Source organism: Sabethes cyaneus, chromosome 1 (assembly GCF_943734655.1).
Source record: "Sabethes cyaneus chromosome 1, idSabCyanKW18_F2, whole genome shotgun sequence".
In the NCBI taxonomy this organism is placed as follows: domain Eukaryota; kingdom Metazoa; phylum Arthropoda; class Insecta; order Diptera; family Culicidae; genus Sabethes; species Sabethes cyaneus.
This window is the reverse complement of record NC_071353.1, coordinates 65,722,788-65,739,950: the sequence shown is the minus strand read 5'-3', so window position 1 is coordinate 65,739,950 and position 17,163 is coordinate 65,722,788. Positions and strand designations below refer to the sequence as shown.

The following is a 17,163-nucleotide window of genomic DNA, read 5'->3' as shown; positions in this document are numbered from 1 at the left end:
GAAGACCTGGTGGAATAAGATAGTCAAAACGATGGACGAAGAAAGTGTGCGCCGCCTAATTAAGGAAAAGTTAGAAAATTCTTTCGAAACCGTGATCCGTATTTCTTGTTGAAAGTATGAAGAAAATGCTACATTTGTGTAAGAAAAGATCTTGAATTCAATAATAAATAACTGAAATACATGTTTTTGTTCCAATACTATCTGAAGTAAGCTTTACTTAGTGGAGGAATCACTAACTTCATTAAACTGAGAACTCGAGCCGTTGCCACTGGTGTGATTTGTTTTAAAATAAAGTAGATTTCGTTATGGTTAGATAGGTCATTGGTCATTGGATAGTTATAGATGTACAGTATTCTAGTCTAGCACACTAATACACTTGTTGGAGTGTAAGTAACATAAGGGAATTGACCTAGTTTGTTCCAAAAAATGGAATAATTCGTTTTCATCAATATATTGATTTGTCGTATCTTTGGTAAAAAAGTTTAGTAGATCGTGGTACTGTCATCCGGGGCGAGATTATGCCAAAAAAGCATATGTTTTTGTTCTTTAGCTCAGTATACACACAATTTAGGAACTAAGTTGGTTTCAAACCTGTCAATATATACTAAATTGTTCAATTAACAACTACCGTAGAGATGGTTTAGTTACAATGAAACCTAATTTTACCGGAAGTGCATGAACTTTGGCACAATCTCACCCCTTCTAGGGGGTGACATTGGGCCAAAAACATAAAGTTAAGCTATAAACTTAAACAGTGAACATTAGCATGTTTATAAACAATACACATAAATATCAGTATAAAGTAGTTCATACTAAACGGACTATTAAGGACAGGGGGTCGGCCAAAAACAACGCATCATACAAAAAGAATGAACGAAAATAACCCGGGGTGAAATAACTAAAAATGAGTTCATAGTCAATGGATAGCCTTTATATAGCCAGTAGCGTTTATAGGGTTAACAAGGGGGAGATATATGAAGGGATGTATCCTAAGGGGGCATACCTATTTGATCATTTAACAAAAGTAACCATTACGTCGTTCGAGAACCCGCGGCCGCAGAACATGTGGTCTATCCCACCCCTCTCTCCCTCTTTAAAACTGGCAGTTTATACACGGTATAATACATTCGTCTTATATTAGAGTGTTTATTCAAAGCATCTGAAATTTCCAGAGAAAAATACAAATTAGTTTAAATTATTTAGCAGACCTGTGATGCTGTTTGCTCCAAAATGGATGATGCAATCTAATCTGTCAAAATATTGTGCTCAATAGTAAAGAATGTGAGTGTACTGGTGTATACTGACGTATTTTTGTTGTGTATGTGAAATCCATAAATTTCATCGATCATTATGGCTTGGCACAATCTCACCCCCCTGAAGCTCGAAAAGTACAAAGTTTTGAATAATATTATTTTCGTAATCAAAACTTATCCAACGCATAATAACCTTTCAATGCATGGTAAATGATTAGTTTATATACCTACCTTCAAAATAGCAAGTTGATGCGATTTCTTGTTTGGGTTGGTTTATGCGGGACATTTTTCACAAGCGTTTATTTCAGAGTATTTTTGATCGCGAACTTTGAAACCCTGTTTGGGCTAAATAGTTTGCTAATATTATCTGTGTTCTATTCTAAGTCATGAATAAATATGTTATGTTCATTATTATTTTGAATTTAGGTCACCAGTTTCTATAGATATAACAAATTTTCGCATTTTTTTGAAATGATGATTCTACAATTGATGAAGGGACGGTAAGGAGAAGTAATGAAGAAGGATTTTTTTTCCGGGAATGAAGGGGAAGGGTGGAAAGGAAGGGGGGGGGGGGTAATAGGTAGCTATGCTTAACAAGTTGTCGTTGTGACTCCTATCTTTTGTCCAATGCTGGAAGGTGCATGGGTCGAACCAAGCTGTAATCAGAGATTATAACCGGATTTGAACCCACAACACCTGCCAGGGCGTGTCGCTCACTGGTCGCTTGTGGGTTCAAATCCGGTTATTATCTCTGATTACAGCTTGGTTCGACCCATGCACCTTCCAGCATTGGACAAAAGATAGGAGTCACAACGACAACTTGTTAAGCATAGCTACCTATTCCCCCCCTTCCTTTCCACCCTTCCCCTTCATTCCCGGAAAAAAATCCTTCTTCATTACTTTCCCTTACCGTCCCTTCATCAATTGTAGAATCATCATTTCAAAAAAATATTAATATATGCCTGACCTCATTTCAAGGTCATGACTAAAGTCACGAGTTTGGTCAAATTTTCACAAATAAACATTTTTGGTTTTTGGCACAATCTCACCCCCGTGGCACAATCTCACCCCGGATGGCGGTATCTTGTATTGCTGGTTGTCTAGTAAGTTGCTATCTTCAACACGAATGTTCAACTAACATGGTAATTAGTTCGGGAATTCTCCAAAATACGACGCTAGACTACATGTGTATTAATTGTATAAGATATATCTTTGTTTATTCATATTATATTTGCATAAAAAAGCAAAGCAAAGCCTAGGTGCTACATTTCGTTATCGAAACTTGACCTTCTATTGTCAGGCGACAAACTTCGTAGTCAGCTATTAGAGTACATGACAATTGCAGGGCCAATTGCTACGATCCTATTGACTTTAACAGCCTCTCCCAGTCGAGATTCGAACATACGACGACTGGCTTATTAGGCCAGCATACCTCGAGGCCAACTAGGAGGCTATATTTACATTCAAATTATAATTCTTAGTCTTGGATTTTGAACTGTCTGATAGCATTTTTAAGAAGATAGTTCTCATGTGTCACACTTGCATACTTGGTAAATTCGGAGTTTTAAGGACAAGCGTATACTCTTGCCACCATAATTTCAATGCATTCAATATACAGGCATAATATGCCACTGGATTGTTGAGATAAATGAATGCGTTACTTGAACCAGACGTTAGCAGTACATGAAATATTGTTTCAATTTGGTATAACGTTTAAAGTATTTTTTATGCACACCCAGAACTTTTCCTTGCTTACGTGTCTCTTTGTATGCATGCCTTTCACCATATTTCGTTTCGCTCGCAAGGTCGCAAAGTGAAATTCAAACAAATCACCAAGTTTTTGGGCGTTGTGATATCACGGTTTCACTAGATTCCGCCGGATTTCCAATGTCAACTCAAGCTGAACCTCCGTCCCTCAAAATAACATCCAATACTCGCTATTATTGTTTCTTAGCAAATAACTTCGGCATTACCCAGGATAACGCAGTCGCGTGTTTAAAGCCTTTTCGCAAGCATAGATAGTCGATATTGCTATTGAACTTTACCGATCATCAATCATCACGCTCAAGTGCTCTCAGCCCTCATTTGCGCTTCGAAGTTAAGGCATGCTCCTTAACGTCGGCTGCTTTACAACTGTGTCTTCGGCTTATTCTCACATATGTAGTTTTAAATCATGAGTCAAGATTCATGATATTTGACTCAGTGGTGTCAGCAGGCAATATTAAAAGCGTTTTGACGGCCATCATTGACAATGCAACAATATCGATTTTTTCCGATAAGAATTGTCCGCCAGATGACATGCCGGCTATAAGCTTAAGCCGGATAAGATGGATTTCTATTTTTGTGGTAAAATGTTGCACACACTGCCGCTAAGATAGAAAGGAAGTGAGTTTAATTTGTATGCCTCATGAAATAAACTATAGATATTTTATTTGTGACTGCCGACTAAACGTTTGAACTTGTTTCTTTAATTAAAGTGCAAAATGAAATCGAACATACATACATCCATCCATTATATCTTTAACGCATTTCTAGTTTTCTGTAATGAAATTTGCCTTAATTTGTCTGTTGATTTATAACCTTTGTTGGAAAGTTTTCTCATTCATACATTATTTAGCAGAGTCAACGTGTAGGTATATCTTAAGCCGACCACCAGTTATACAATACTACAGTGCTTCCATTTATTGTTGTTATTTCAAACAGACGAAGATGACGCAGAAAAGGATGGCGTTTTGTCGGCAACCAGCGCTAGTCCGCTACCGGCCCCGGAAATTACGGAACAGATCATAAAGTCGCCTCCCGAGCCAACAAGGGTTAAATCACCGGAGCAGATCATAATGCGTTCTCCGGATCCGGTGAACTGGACTGTTCCACTGGACACGGGAAAAACATTCACTGTCACCCAGAATGTGAGAGAAGGTGAGTGTGACACAGGTGAGGGCAATGGTTTATCTAATTAGTGTTGCTAGTTTAACTTTACTGCTGTTAGCAGTATGGAATATTTTAAATACATTTATTATTCATATGATGCATACGGTAATGGCACCAGTTTTGCCACCCTAGTGGATCACAGGTGTTTTATTTTTATTTAGTGTACAATAATTAGCATAACATATGCATTGATTTAAATATTATTATATACCGTCCCTCATCCGGCATCCCTGCTACGTGGCCAGCCCACTGCAGCCTGCCGTGTTTTAGCCGCATTACAATATCCGCATCTCTGTAAACTTGGTATATTTCATGGTTCATGTGCCTGCGCTACACTCTTTCTTCTAATACATCACCAAGAATTGATCGTAGATTTTTACGCTCAATAACACCAAGAACTCGCCGGTCGCTCTCTTTCAACGTCAACGTTTCGTGACCGTAGAATACCACCCAACGGCAGAATTGGCATCTCATAGAGCGCGAGTTTTGTGCGGAGTTGCAGGCTACGGGATCTCACTTAGCTGCGTAATTCGTAGAAGGTCCTGTTGGCAACCGCTATCCGCCTTTTTACTTTACACGACTCACTTCGTTGTCATGTGTCACTAACCAAGGTAAACAAATACGTCGACCACTTCAAAAGTATCTCCATCTAACACCACCGCAGTTCCAACGCCCGGAGAGCAACAACGTTCTCTACTAGCCACCATATACCTTGTTTTGGTAGAATTTATGATAAACCCTCGCAGTTTTCTCCTTAAGATGCATTTATACCTCTTCCACGGCTCTACGGTTAACATCGATGTCGTCCGCAAACCCTAGGAGCAATGAGATTTCTTAATGATTCGATTAGCACTGTTCAATATAATATTGAACAGCAAATTTGATAGTCTGCCACCTTGCTTCAAACCATCTAACATCACAAACTTGATTTTGAACCATCAAAGATGGCACGTATCGGCCTAATTATTGCATTTAACTGAATCGTACGCCGCTTTGAAATCTATAAACAAATGGTAAGTTTGCAAGTCGAATTCTCGGAATTTATCGAGGATTTGTCGCATAAAGAACATTTGGTCCGTCGTGGAGCGTCCCTCTCGAAAACTGCACTGGTTTCCTGCAACGGCCTTAGTCTGAAAAACAAGATGCGGGAGAGAATTTTGTATGCAGAATTGAGGAGAGTAATACCTCGGTAATTGCTGCATTCGAGTCAATGGCCCGTTTTGTAAATAGGGCATGTGAGACCCTCCAAGCATTCTGTAGGTAGTTCCTCCTCAGTCTATACCTTTAGTTTAACCCTATGGATTGTGTAATACAGCCGTTCGCTCCCGACTTTCATCTCTCTAGCTCCTTTTCTGTCTTCGTCTAAAGTTGTTCATCACCCTCAATCGTTATTCTATTTTGGTAGACCGCTCCATCTTGTTCACCATTCAACAGTGTATCGAAATGTTTCAATGCCTACCTCCGATCTTTCGGTAATCAGGTTCCCCTCCTTGTTGGCACGGTCCGGCTCCAGATTCCGTTGATCCTATTAAAGGAGTTTCTCGTATCGTGCCTCTCGAAGCAATTATCCGTCTCCGTAAGAACGCGATCCCAGTGCTGGCGTTTCTTGCAACAGTGAAGTTATTTCCGGCAGTTCTAGCATCTCGCTATATCTCTCTGCTCTGGCGCGACAAAAGTGCAGCCAATTTGTGATTTCTGGCTCGATTATTCTCATCAATCATTCGTTGGCACTCTGCGTCAAACCACTCTGCAGCAGTAGTACCCCACACTTCTCGTGCTGTAGTACTGATCTTGTCGTGGAAGAGCCTCCACTACTCGTTCAGGTTCTTTCCAAGTTGTTCCAGACCCGTTCAGTAGGCTTCCTAGAGTACTCTGTAGCAACTCCCTCCGCTGATAACCGCTGAATGTTCAGCCATATCTTCCTTGTTGGTTTCAATTTGAATACGTTGGACAACCTAAAGGGAGGGAGGGGGGGGGGGGGGGGGGGTAAAGAGAGAGAGAGACAGGGAGAGCGAAACAGGGGGAGAGAGAGAAAGCAGGGGAACGGCAACCCCATCTCGCGCCTATCGGTTATCGGTTTATCCACCCCGAGAGCGCAACATACACTCCAGTCTTTTTTTGCCGATTACTCAACAACTACCGTTTGTTTTTTTCCGATTACTCAAGAACAGTGCTATTTAGGGACCATTTACAAAATACGTGACAAATGTCGGGGTACCTTTCTGAAACGACGAGTGGGTTAATGGTGCGGTTGCCCCCGTCCCGATAAACCCTTGGTAGGCCTCCAAGTAGGTTCAAAACTCGCACTAGTATTGGTGGTTGCAGGCTCAGGTGTTATATTCCTGAATAGCGCTGAACCGGCTCTGCAGTCGCTACCTCATGAAGGATCGAGTCAGTTCAAGCATGGCCTCCCTGCTCGCGTAGTCAACCATCGGATCACAAAAGCGACTGCAAACGACGAGTGGAGATAGCGACCTGGAGGAGGGACCCAACAGCATGGTGACAGATCCACGAACGTCGCAAACATCGCAGCAAGTATGGTGAAAAGGACAACAGGGTTCCTGTTAGCTTTGATCCCGTGGAGACCCACAGAACGAACCACTGTAGCCGTACTATATCCGGCCATCAATATCATCCCAGTCTTGTGATCGGTGTCGTAAGTACATTAGCTCAAGGTCATCAGTCAGCTGTCAGATCTCAGCTAGGACGCATACTGCAAGGCACTATGAGAGCCCCTGTCGGCTCTGACCCAATCGTGACCCTCAGGACGAATCGTGACAGCCCTATTGTATCCTGCCATCAAAGTCCTGTGATCGGAGTTGAGGCAGGGGTGTCTCAGTCTGTACCTCCAGGCAAGTACGCGTCTATATGCCAGATCGTTCTGCTTCTGAAATGTTTTTGACCGCAGAGACATGGCTACGAATTCGCTAGAGTCCAGTAATTCAAAATCAGCTATCGGATTTCAACCGGGACGCACACAACAAGGTCCCTATTAGCTCTAATCCCGTCGAGATCCACAGAACGAACTCCTGTAGCCGTACTATAACCTGCCATCAATATAATCCCAGTCTTGTGATCGCTGTCGTGAGTACATTAGCCCAAGGTCATCGGACAGCTGTCGGATTTCAAATTGGAACGCACACTGCAAGGCGCTATGAGAGTCCCTGTCGGTTCAGATTTAATCATGACCCTCAGGACGAATCGCCACATCTATACTATGTCGTGCCATCAATATCACTCCGGTTCCGTAGTCGGAGTCACAGCAGAGGCCTCACAATCTGTGTTTCCGGGCAAGTACGCGTAAATACTTCGGATTCCCCTGCCCTGAAATGTCTTTTGTCCGCAGCGACGTAGACAACTCCGTCTTCTAGACCAGTAGCCCAAGTTCATCGGTCAACTGTCGGATTTCAAATTGGATGCACACAAGGCCCTAATAAAGCCCCAGTTGGCTGTAATAACATATCTGTTAGTTACGCATAATTGCAATTGTTATTTTGTTATATGAGTTAATCATGCACTTTTTTAAAAGAGTCTCTAACTCAATGGAAGTGTAGTCCTTTGTCATACATAAACGAAGGTTTTGTGGCTGTCGGAGAAGAGGCTAAGTAGCGGCGGTTTTTCTTCTCCTAGTAAATCTATACCTATAAAGAAGGATTTCTGTCTGTCTGTCTGTCTGTCTGTCTGTCTGTCCGTATGTTCCTTATAGAATCGAAAACTACTGAACCAATCGGCATGAAAATATGCATGTAGAGGTTTTTTGGGGCCAGGAAAGGTTTTAGTGATGGTTAGAAACCCCTCCTCCCACTAAGAGGGGGGGCTCCCATACAAATGAAACACAAATTTCTGCATAACTCGACAACTAATCAAGCAAATAGAACAAAATTTGGCATGTGGGTGTTTTCGGTGACAAGAATTTATTCTATGGTAAATTGAGACCCCTCCCCTCTTTATAAGCGGAATTATAACTCCTCTCCTCTTTAAAAGGGGGGGCTTCCATACAAATTTCCTCATAATTCGAGAACTAATGAAGCAAATGGAACCAAATTTGGCATGTGAAGATTTTCGAGGGCAAGAATATTTTCTATAGTAAATTAGGACCCCTCCCCACTTTAAGAGGGGGGCTCCTGTACCAAAGAAACACAATTTTCTCATAACTCGAGAAGTAAATAAGCAAATGGAACCAAATTTGGCATGTGGGTGTTTTTGGAGACAAAATTTTTTTCTATGATGAATTGGGACCCCTCCCCGTTTTAGGAGGGGGGATCCTATACACATGAAATACAAATTTCCTCATAACTGAAGAACTAATCAAGCAAATGGAACAAAATTTGGCATGTGAAAGTTTTCGAGGGCAAGAATATTTTCTATGGTGAATAAGGACCCCTCCCAACTTTAAGAGGGGGGGCTCCTATACAAACGAAATACAAATTTCCTCATAACTCGAGAACTAATCAAGCAAATGGAACCAAATTTGGCGCGTGGGTGTTTATGGAGACAAAATTTTTTTCTATGATGAATTGGGACCCCTACCCACTTTAGGAGGGGGGCTCCTATACAAATGAAATGCAAATTTCCTCATAACTCGAGAATTAATCAAGCAAATGGAACCAAATTTGGCATGTGAAAGTTTTCTAGGGCGTGAATATTTTCTATGGTGAATTAGAACCCCTCTCCACTTTAAGAGGGGGGCTCCTATACAAACGAAATACAAATTTCCTCATAACTCGAGAAATAATCAAGCAAATGGAACCAAATTTGACACGTGGGTGTTTTTGGAGACAAAAATTTTTTCTATGATGAACTGGGACCCCTCCTCACTTTAGTAGGGGGGGGGGGCTCCTATACAAATGAAGTACAAATTTTCTCATAACTCGAGAGCTAATCAAGCAAATGAAACCAAATTTGGCATGTGAAAGTTTTCGAGGGCAAGAATATTTTCTATAGTGAATTAGGACCCCTCCCAACTGTAAGAGGGCTAGCTCCTATACAATAGGCCGTCCCTTATTTTTTAAAAATTGACCTAGCGATGAGCTCAACATCACAAAATGTTCGTTTTTTTATGCAGAATAAAATGACGTGTTGTTAAGGTCCCTGCGATAACGTTAAGTGGTCCCGCAACGGACTTTTAGATAAAATGATGTGAATGACCGGATCCTCCACACAATGACAACTATGCCACTATAGTGCGTACGCTTGGTCATCCTTTATTCATTTTAGTGATGAGTTCAACATCACAAAATTTTCGGTTGGCCGTGTAGAAGAAGATTATATGCTCTTAAGACCCCTATGATAACATTAGGTGGTCCCCCAACGCTCCGTAAGTAGTTTAATGAGCGACCTCCAACGTAATGACAAGCTCTTTACTGCAGTGAGCATTCTAAAGGTTCTAGCAAACAAAAATCGAGGCAGTCATCGCATGTGTCATTTTCAAATCAATTAGTTTCATTTAAAACGTAAATCAATTAGTACATTTTACGATCCTACAGAGTTACGTAGGGGTGCCTTCTGTTTGTTTGGAAGTTTCTTGCAGCAAGTTCTGAAAAGCCTTTTCTTTTTGGGTAACATTTCTGTTGTAGCCTTGCATTAATTTTATTGGTTAATGTTTGTATTATTTATATCGACACCAAATGATTTAGCAGCTGCTGCCAAGATTACTGGAGCAGAATCTGTGCTAACCAAGGGTACGTCGCTGAGAACATTCCGTTCACCTCATTCATAGAAATTTTGTTCAGTCTGTGCCTTACTGTGCCGCTGAGGTGCTGATCGTGTAAACCTGCCAAACTCGCCTGCGCCCAGCCAGACTGTTTTGATCGTTTTGACAATAACAAACATAAGCAGGGCTGCCAATTTCTAACATTTAAAAATTTAAATGTCAAAAAGGTGGGCCACAGTGTGCCATGAACTGTGAAATGAATGTACCGCAATTGTAATCAATGAGGTAAGCTGTTCCTTAAATTGAGCCTGCAACAATGTTCTAAGCGACTTACCCTTGGTGCTAACCTTTGCAGCGTCAAGAGCCTGTGCCAATTCAGGGGTCACAACATTCTGTGTTCCTCTGCGTCTTTGTGGAGATTCTGTCGATACACGATATTCGTCTCCATCGCTTGTATTCGTAGAGTCTTTATCTTCACTAGATAAGCAGAGAACTACGGTATTGGCAGCAGTTTAAAAATGTTGTAATGTTGAATCTATTAAGATAGAGCGCTATTTTGACAGTGGTCGATCTTCAGAGTATTTTCTTCGGCTTACCATGTGTTTCCAAAATGAATGTCGAAGAATATCTGCTGAAGTGAGCCAGTATCAAAATAGCCTGATACCCTAAATGTTTAACAACTATTACCTATCATTGACTGGTATTCGCTCTTCTTACGACGTTCTTCCAGCAACTTTTGTCTTTGCTTCCTACGCTCCTCTGCTTTCTGTTTCTCCTGGATTTTGCCAGCAAGAACTCCATCGACACCAGCAATAGTACATACACGACGACCTTCTTTCTGATCCTTCAGAAATTGTATATCCTCCAACAGAGCTTGCTTCACTATTGGATCCCTTTTCTTTAAACATTTTGCTGCATATCCGTTATCGCCGTGCGTTTGGATATATCGAAAAGATTGTCAAGCTTTTTGCAGAAGAAAGTCTCTCGATTATGTTGCGTTTTGCTCTCCTTTCGTGATATTTGCTTGCAGCGTGCCGTTAATTTAGCATGGAGGGATATGATTTTCGTAATGCAATGTGCTTCCTGGATTATTGGTATTTTCGTTTTCTGCCAGTAGCACAACACTTGCTTAACGGCGTTCTTCGCACTCACTTTAACGGGAAACTAGCAGTCATTAACTTTTCGTCGGAAAGCCCAATTTTGGATGCAGTTTTTCGGCCCAAAAGCGGGATTCTGTTTATAAAAATGTAAATACTGCATTCTTCTTGTCAATCTGAACACAGCGAATATATTTTCATAAACAAAATTTTTGTTTTAAACAAAAAAACTGCTTTTGAAATTGGCACAATTGATGACGACTAATTTCACTTTAATTGGAAGTTTTGCCAATCGGAGCTGGTAATAAAACGCAGCTCATACTTGGTGTATCGTGGAAAGACGCGCACCAATTATAAATTCGCATTGAGGTCACTTCTTAGCTTATGCGACATTGTTACTACTCAAAATATTTCGATAAATATTGGCAACGGTAGCGAAGATGAAACACACGCGCCGAAGAAATAGTTCGATTTGATATCAGGTATCATGTGATGATATCTGTATTACAGAGAGCGGTATCAGATCAAAGAACTTATTTTCATTCATTCACACAGATACACACAGGCTATTCGTGCTTGCATTTTCCTATTGACACTTATTAAACGTACAATTACAGTAGCGTGCTTCAGCCTTGCATAAATCGGTTGCTGGTGTCACTACCTACCTAATCGTCAAGAAAACTTTTTTTGAAATGCATTTATGTCGCCGTAATTGGCCTTGCCAGCGTTGCTGATATTGTTCAGGGTTTTGCGTGAGAAAAAAAGAAAGGGAAGTATTTTTGCTTTTGTCAACACTCACGCGTTGACAGTTCGGCACGAGATTTCCTGTAAGTGCGAGCAGCCTTCGAAATCTCTTTCAACGCTGGCAAGGCCAATAATCGGAAGAGAGGAAGACCAAAGAGAATCTCTCAATGTTACTTAAAAATTACGCGAGATATCATCTTCCTCTGCACGTCAGACTGAACATTTTGTGATATTGAATTCATCACTAAAACTAAATAAAGGATGAACAAGCGTATGCACTATAGTGGCGTATTTGCTATTGCATGGAAGATCCGGTCATTCATATAATTTTATCTTAAGGTCCGTTGCGGGACCACTTAATGTTATCGTAGGGACCTTAATGGCATATCGTTGTATTCTGCACAACAAAACGAACATTGTGTGATATTGAGCTCATCGCTAGGTCAATTTTAAAAAAATAAGGGACGGCCTACTATACAAACGAAATACAAATTTCCTCATAACTCGAGAACTAATCAAGCAAATGGAACCAAATTTGGCGCGTGGGTGTTTTTGGAGACAAAATTTTTTTCTATGATGAATTGGGACCCCTACCCACTTTAGGAGGGGGGGCTCCTATACAAATGAAATTCAAATTTCCTCATAACTCAAGAACTAATCAAGCAAATAGAACCAAATTTGGCATGTGGAGGTTTCTGGAGGCAAAAATATTTTCTATGGTGAATTAGGACCCCTCCCAACTTTAAGAGGGGGTGCTTCTACACAAATGAAATACAAATTTCCTCATAATTCGAGAACTAATCAAGCAAATGGAATCATATTTGGCATGTGGATGTTTTTGGAGGCAACCATTTTTCTATGATGAATTAGGACCCCTTACCTTTTTAAGAGGGGGGGCTCTCATACAAACGAAATACATATTTCCTCATAACTCTAGAACTAATCAAGCAAATGGAACCAAATTTATCATGTGGGTGTTTTTGTAGGCAAGAATATTTTCTATGGTATATTTTCTATGGATTTCCCCACTTTAAGAGGGGGGGGGGCTCCTATACAAATGAAAAACAAATTTCCTCATAACTCGAGAACTAATCAAGCAAATGGAACCAAATTTGACATGTGGGAGTTTTAGATTGCAGAAATTTCTTCTATGGTGAATTACGACCCCTTCCCCTTTTAAGAGGGGAGCTCCCATACAAATGAAATTCAAATTTCCTTATAACTTGAGAACTAATCAAGCAAATGGAACCAAATTTGGCATGTGGGAGATTTTGGAGTCTTGAATTTATTTTACGATAGTTAGAGACCTCTCACCCCTGTGGTAGGGGCATATGGACTCTCATACAAATAAAACAGAAATTTTTGCGAAACTCAAAAACTAATCGAACTCGAGAAATTTGAGACTCTTCCATAAAACATTAGTCAATACAAGACCACAAAAACTATCTATAGTAACACTAGATCATTCAACACGAGACGGTCGCGGGTGTTGCCGGTGACCCGCCGTCGGAAGCGCCGCCCACTGGGGGGCTTGCAAAACTCGAGATTGTGACAAAGATCATCCGAGATTCATGATTTATGTACAACACAAGTTAATTTGTGGCAATACGAAGTTTGTCGGGTCAGCTAGTAAATAAATAAAAAAAGGAGAGGAGGATCCATTCGCCCGAAGTGCGAAACTACAGCGGTCGCCAACTCGAGCCAAGACTATTACGGCAAATGTCCGAAAAAACGAGCACCCCGAAGGAGGACAGCCTGTGTTGAGCACTAGCAAAATCAACCTCAAGGATATGCAACAAGGACTGCCATACAGTACGTCAAAAATAGAGGATGCTAAAAAAGCAGTCGAAGAGCTCTACGGATTTGTCAAGAACAAATATTTACGTAAATAAAGAGATTAAGCAGTTGGCGATAAGAATCAAGTCCGCACTTCACGCCGCCAATAATGAACATCAAATCTTGCGCGAACAAGAGCTGAAACGGCCTAAAAAGCGTTGGCAAACGCTAATGAAGCGTCGCAATTAACGCACCGAGCGGAAAGTGAAGAGACACCGCGTCATCACCTTCCGCTCTCCAAGAAACGGGGTAGAAGTTGCACCAGAAAAAGTGACAGCGAGTGAGCTTAGCAAGATCAAAGATATGCACTAAGAGTGTACGGCCCAGCAGACAGACGGAGCAGTAGCTCAATACGAAGGCTGGTATACGGCTGCCGGAAGAAAAAAGGAGGAGAAAAGATGCAGCTCCGAAGGCTCAGAAAGAAGGGCGATGCCCTAGTAGTGGGAGAAAAAGATGAAGCCGTCTACGAGGAATTTTTGCGAAAGTTGAGGAACGATCAAGCGCTCAAAGCACTGGGTGACAATGTAGCGAAAACCAGGCGCACGCAAAACGGAGACATGCTCCTTCGGTTAAAGAAAGATCCTGCTGTCAAGAGCTGCACATATAAGCAAACTATAGAAAGCTCGTTGGATGGTGAAGTGAAGTTGAGAGTTTAAAGAGTGAAGTTGAGTTTGTTTTAAGAGACGACGCTTGAGTGCAGAAAATTGGACGAAATCACGACGGCGGATGAGCTGGTAGCTGCCCTAAAGGTTCCAGCACAACTTAGAGAGATTTCATTTTCTGTGCGGTTGAGGAAAGCATACGGGAGTTCGCAGGTGGCTACGATCATATTTCCAGTAACTACTGCCGGTGGGGTGGTCAGTGTGTTCATTGACAGCTACCCAACTACCAGAGAAATGCTTTAAGTGCATGGGTTTCCGATCGATCTAAGCTGTGTCGTAAAATGCGGATAATATTAAAAATATAATCAGTTGTAAGATCAACAGCCGAAAACTACTCGAACTCGCGCTTCTTAGCTTGACTACTCAGTTACAAATTGAAGAATTTCCAGGTATGGCCGCGTGGAGGTGATAGGTAAGAGCTTGGAATGACCAAAACTATATTGGACGCTTGGACATACCTAAAATTACTGATATTTGCTGATAGTTAACCCAACATTTCATCATTTTTATTTCGATACATCTTTTACAGTAAAAATAATAAAAATAATAAAGGTTGGCTATACAAAAGTCGGAGTCGGAAACCGGAGTCGACTACGTGTTCCAATAATGTCTGAAAGGCATATATTTCACAACTACACTATCATGAATGGCACATGAATATATCGACATAATAGAGAAGAATGAATATTAAATATTTTGGTTTTACGTTTTTAGGTGATCCCATAATTCGACCACACAGCGAGATAAAGGCTTCTACTCCGGTGGATTATCCTCCACCTGCACCACAATCAGCACCGCCAGAGCTTGCAGAACAATCCAAATTGCCCAGTGAGTAAAACATTTCGATGTGAGTTTTTTTTATTTATAATGTTTTATACATTTTATTAATACAGGCAGCAAACTAGAACCCAACTCCATAAAGGAGTCCGAAGATGAGGACGACGAATTATTGAAATCAAAATCATCGGTCACGTCTTCGGTGATTCCAACCTCGGTTGGTATACCCGTCGAGCTTAACCCGACACCAGTTGCCACTACGACTTCCCAGGTAGCTCCTCCCCAAGTAGCACAAAGCACATCGGATGTTCGTTTCGATAAGCCGGTTCCTGGGTCGACTTTACGGTGCCTGGACGATCCGGCTTACGAGTCGGACATCAATTCACCGGTAGGCAACCGGAATGTTTCATCGGAAGTTTTGGATAAAGCACGCGACAGATTCGATCGTTTCTGGGGCAATCCGGAGGGAAACAAGCCAGAGGAAACCTAAACTGAAAGTCGTCAACTCATTTGAGCTACTGTAGGGTATTTTTGATGCTTCTTATGGCGATAGAAGTTAAAAGGGAAATATCTAAAGAGCATTCCAATGGTTTTTGACTTTGCTTGCTATGAAGGCACGTGGGAGTCCATATTAGCAGTTATCTAAACTGATTGATTTGATAATTTTATATCTATAACCTGAAATCTATATATATAAAAAACTTTTACTGAATACAAGCACTATTTATCACACCATCATGACAGGGTAGACTTAGGATGTTAAACTATATTATACCAGTTCATTGCATATTTTTTGCCAATCGGTCCGAATCCTCAAGGAGGGAATTTACTGGAAATCATATAACGCAGATTTTTACTAATTCAGTCTTGTTATCTAATATTTAGACAAGTCGAAACAGGAAATAGGAAACTGTTTAGCAAACGGTGGTAATATTCATAGCCGAAATCCCTATTTGCGAAACGTGACAAGCAATACAGATCAAACACCCACTAACGGATAAAATATGAACGGGTCGGTATTTTCGAAGGGTCTTGAAGCTTGGATTTGAACGTAAGCAACTTATATTCAGCTTTACTTTAAGATTGTTAGTTTTCTGCTATATTCTAGTAATTGATCATCTGCTTAAAAGTCAACAGTCGGCAGTTTTATGTATGGGCTCTGGTTAGATAATTTCTTCCGAACTTAGATTTGAGTTACTTTATTTTTTTTTACAAAGTTCTTGAAGCTATTCGAAAAAGTATTCGCTTTATAAAAGATAATAGTGAAAAATGACAAGGCGACCATTGCATGCAACATAAAATTTCAAACACAGAAAATAAGCAGTTGATTTGCAGTTCTTGTATTGGGCAGATAATAACGTAATTTTACCACACATTTTATTAGCTTAAAAGAATGTTGATTTTCCAACCTACGTTAGGTACTTCTATAATATTGCTACTACTTACAGATATACATAATTTGTTCCAAGCTGGTTCAAAAGACAAAAACTATTCTTATGGAGTTTTCAAACAATGTATTCCTTTATAATCGAGGAACGTTATCCGTTACGATTAACGTTGTACAATAATTCGAACTAGATTAATGTATAATGTATTTCCTCATTACAGTATTTCCATAATTTATAGCAATTCCATTTGAAACATTTAAGGACTTCTACAGCTAAGAATCGGAGCATTATTCAATAGCTTCCGTACTGGAGCAAAGTGCCGCAACATAAAAAAATTTTAATTGAATACTTTCAGGATACATTTGCTGGCACGGTACTTATGGAATATTAATGTAATTGTATTGTTTGTATCAAATAAGGGTCGAGCTCAGTAAATTAAATGTAATCAAATCTAATAATTTTTTCCAAGACAATTGGTTTAACATGATTAATCCTACAAAGTTTACAACATTCGAACAATTTTAAATTTAAACAGTAAAATTTAAGGAAATATGCCCGATGTCAAGAAGCATTGATTTTTGTGATGCTTTTTGAGAATCTTTTACAAACGATCCAAAAATTCAACACGTTTTAATTACATGTCACAGCGAACAGTTGACCGTCAATCTTGAAAGTACCTATGTTGTGGAAAATTGACTTTTAAGTCTCGCCAAGATAATTAAATACAAACGTTCAATTTCTATAAATAGAAGCAAGCAAAATATACTACTTTGCCATTTGCTATAGTAGTACATAGGAAAACTTTTTCCCGAGCGTAATTGC

General features: G+C 40.4%; 1 protein-coding gene across 1 annotated transcript in view; it reads left to right on the top strand.

Moving 5' to 3' along the window:
* LOC128733204 (uncharacterized) overlaps positions 1-15,443 on the top strand; it is a 119,313-nt gene extending 103,870 nt beyond the window's left edge. The window contains exons 13-15 of the mRNA XM_053826899.1: positions 3,957-4,187; positions 14,891-15,004; positions 15,070-15,443. Of these exons, the coding sequence (XP_053682874.1) occupies positions 3,957-4,187; positions 14,891-15,004; positions 15,070-15,443 (719 nt within the window). The remainder of the gene's footprint in view (positions 1-3,956; positions 4,188-14,890; positions 15,005-15,069) is intronic.
* Positions 15,444-17,163: the final 1,720 nt, after the last annotated feature.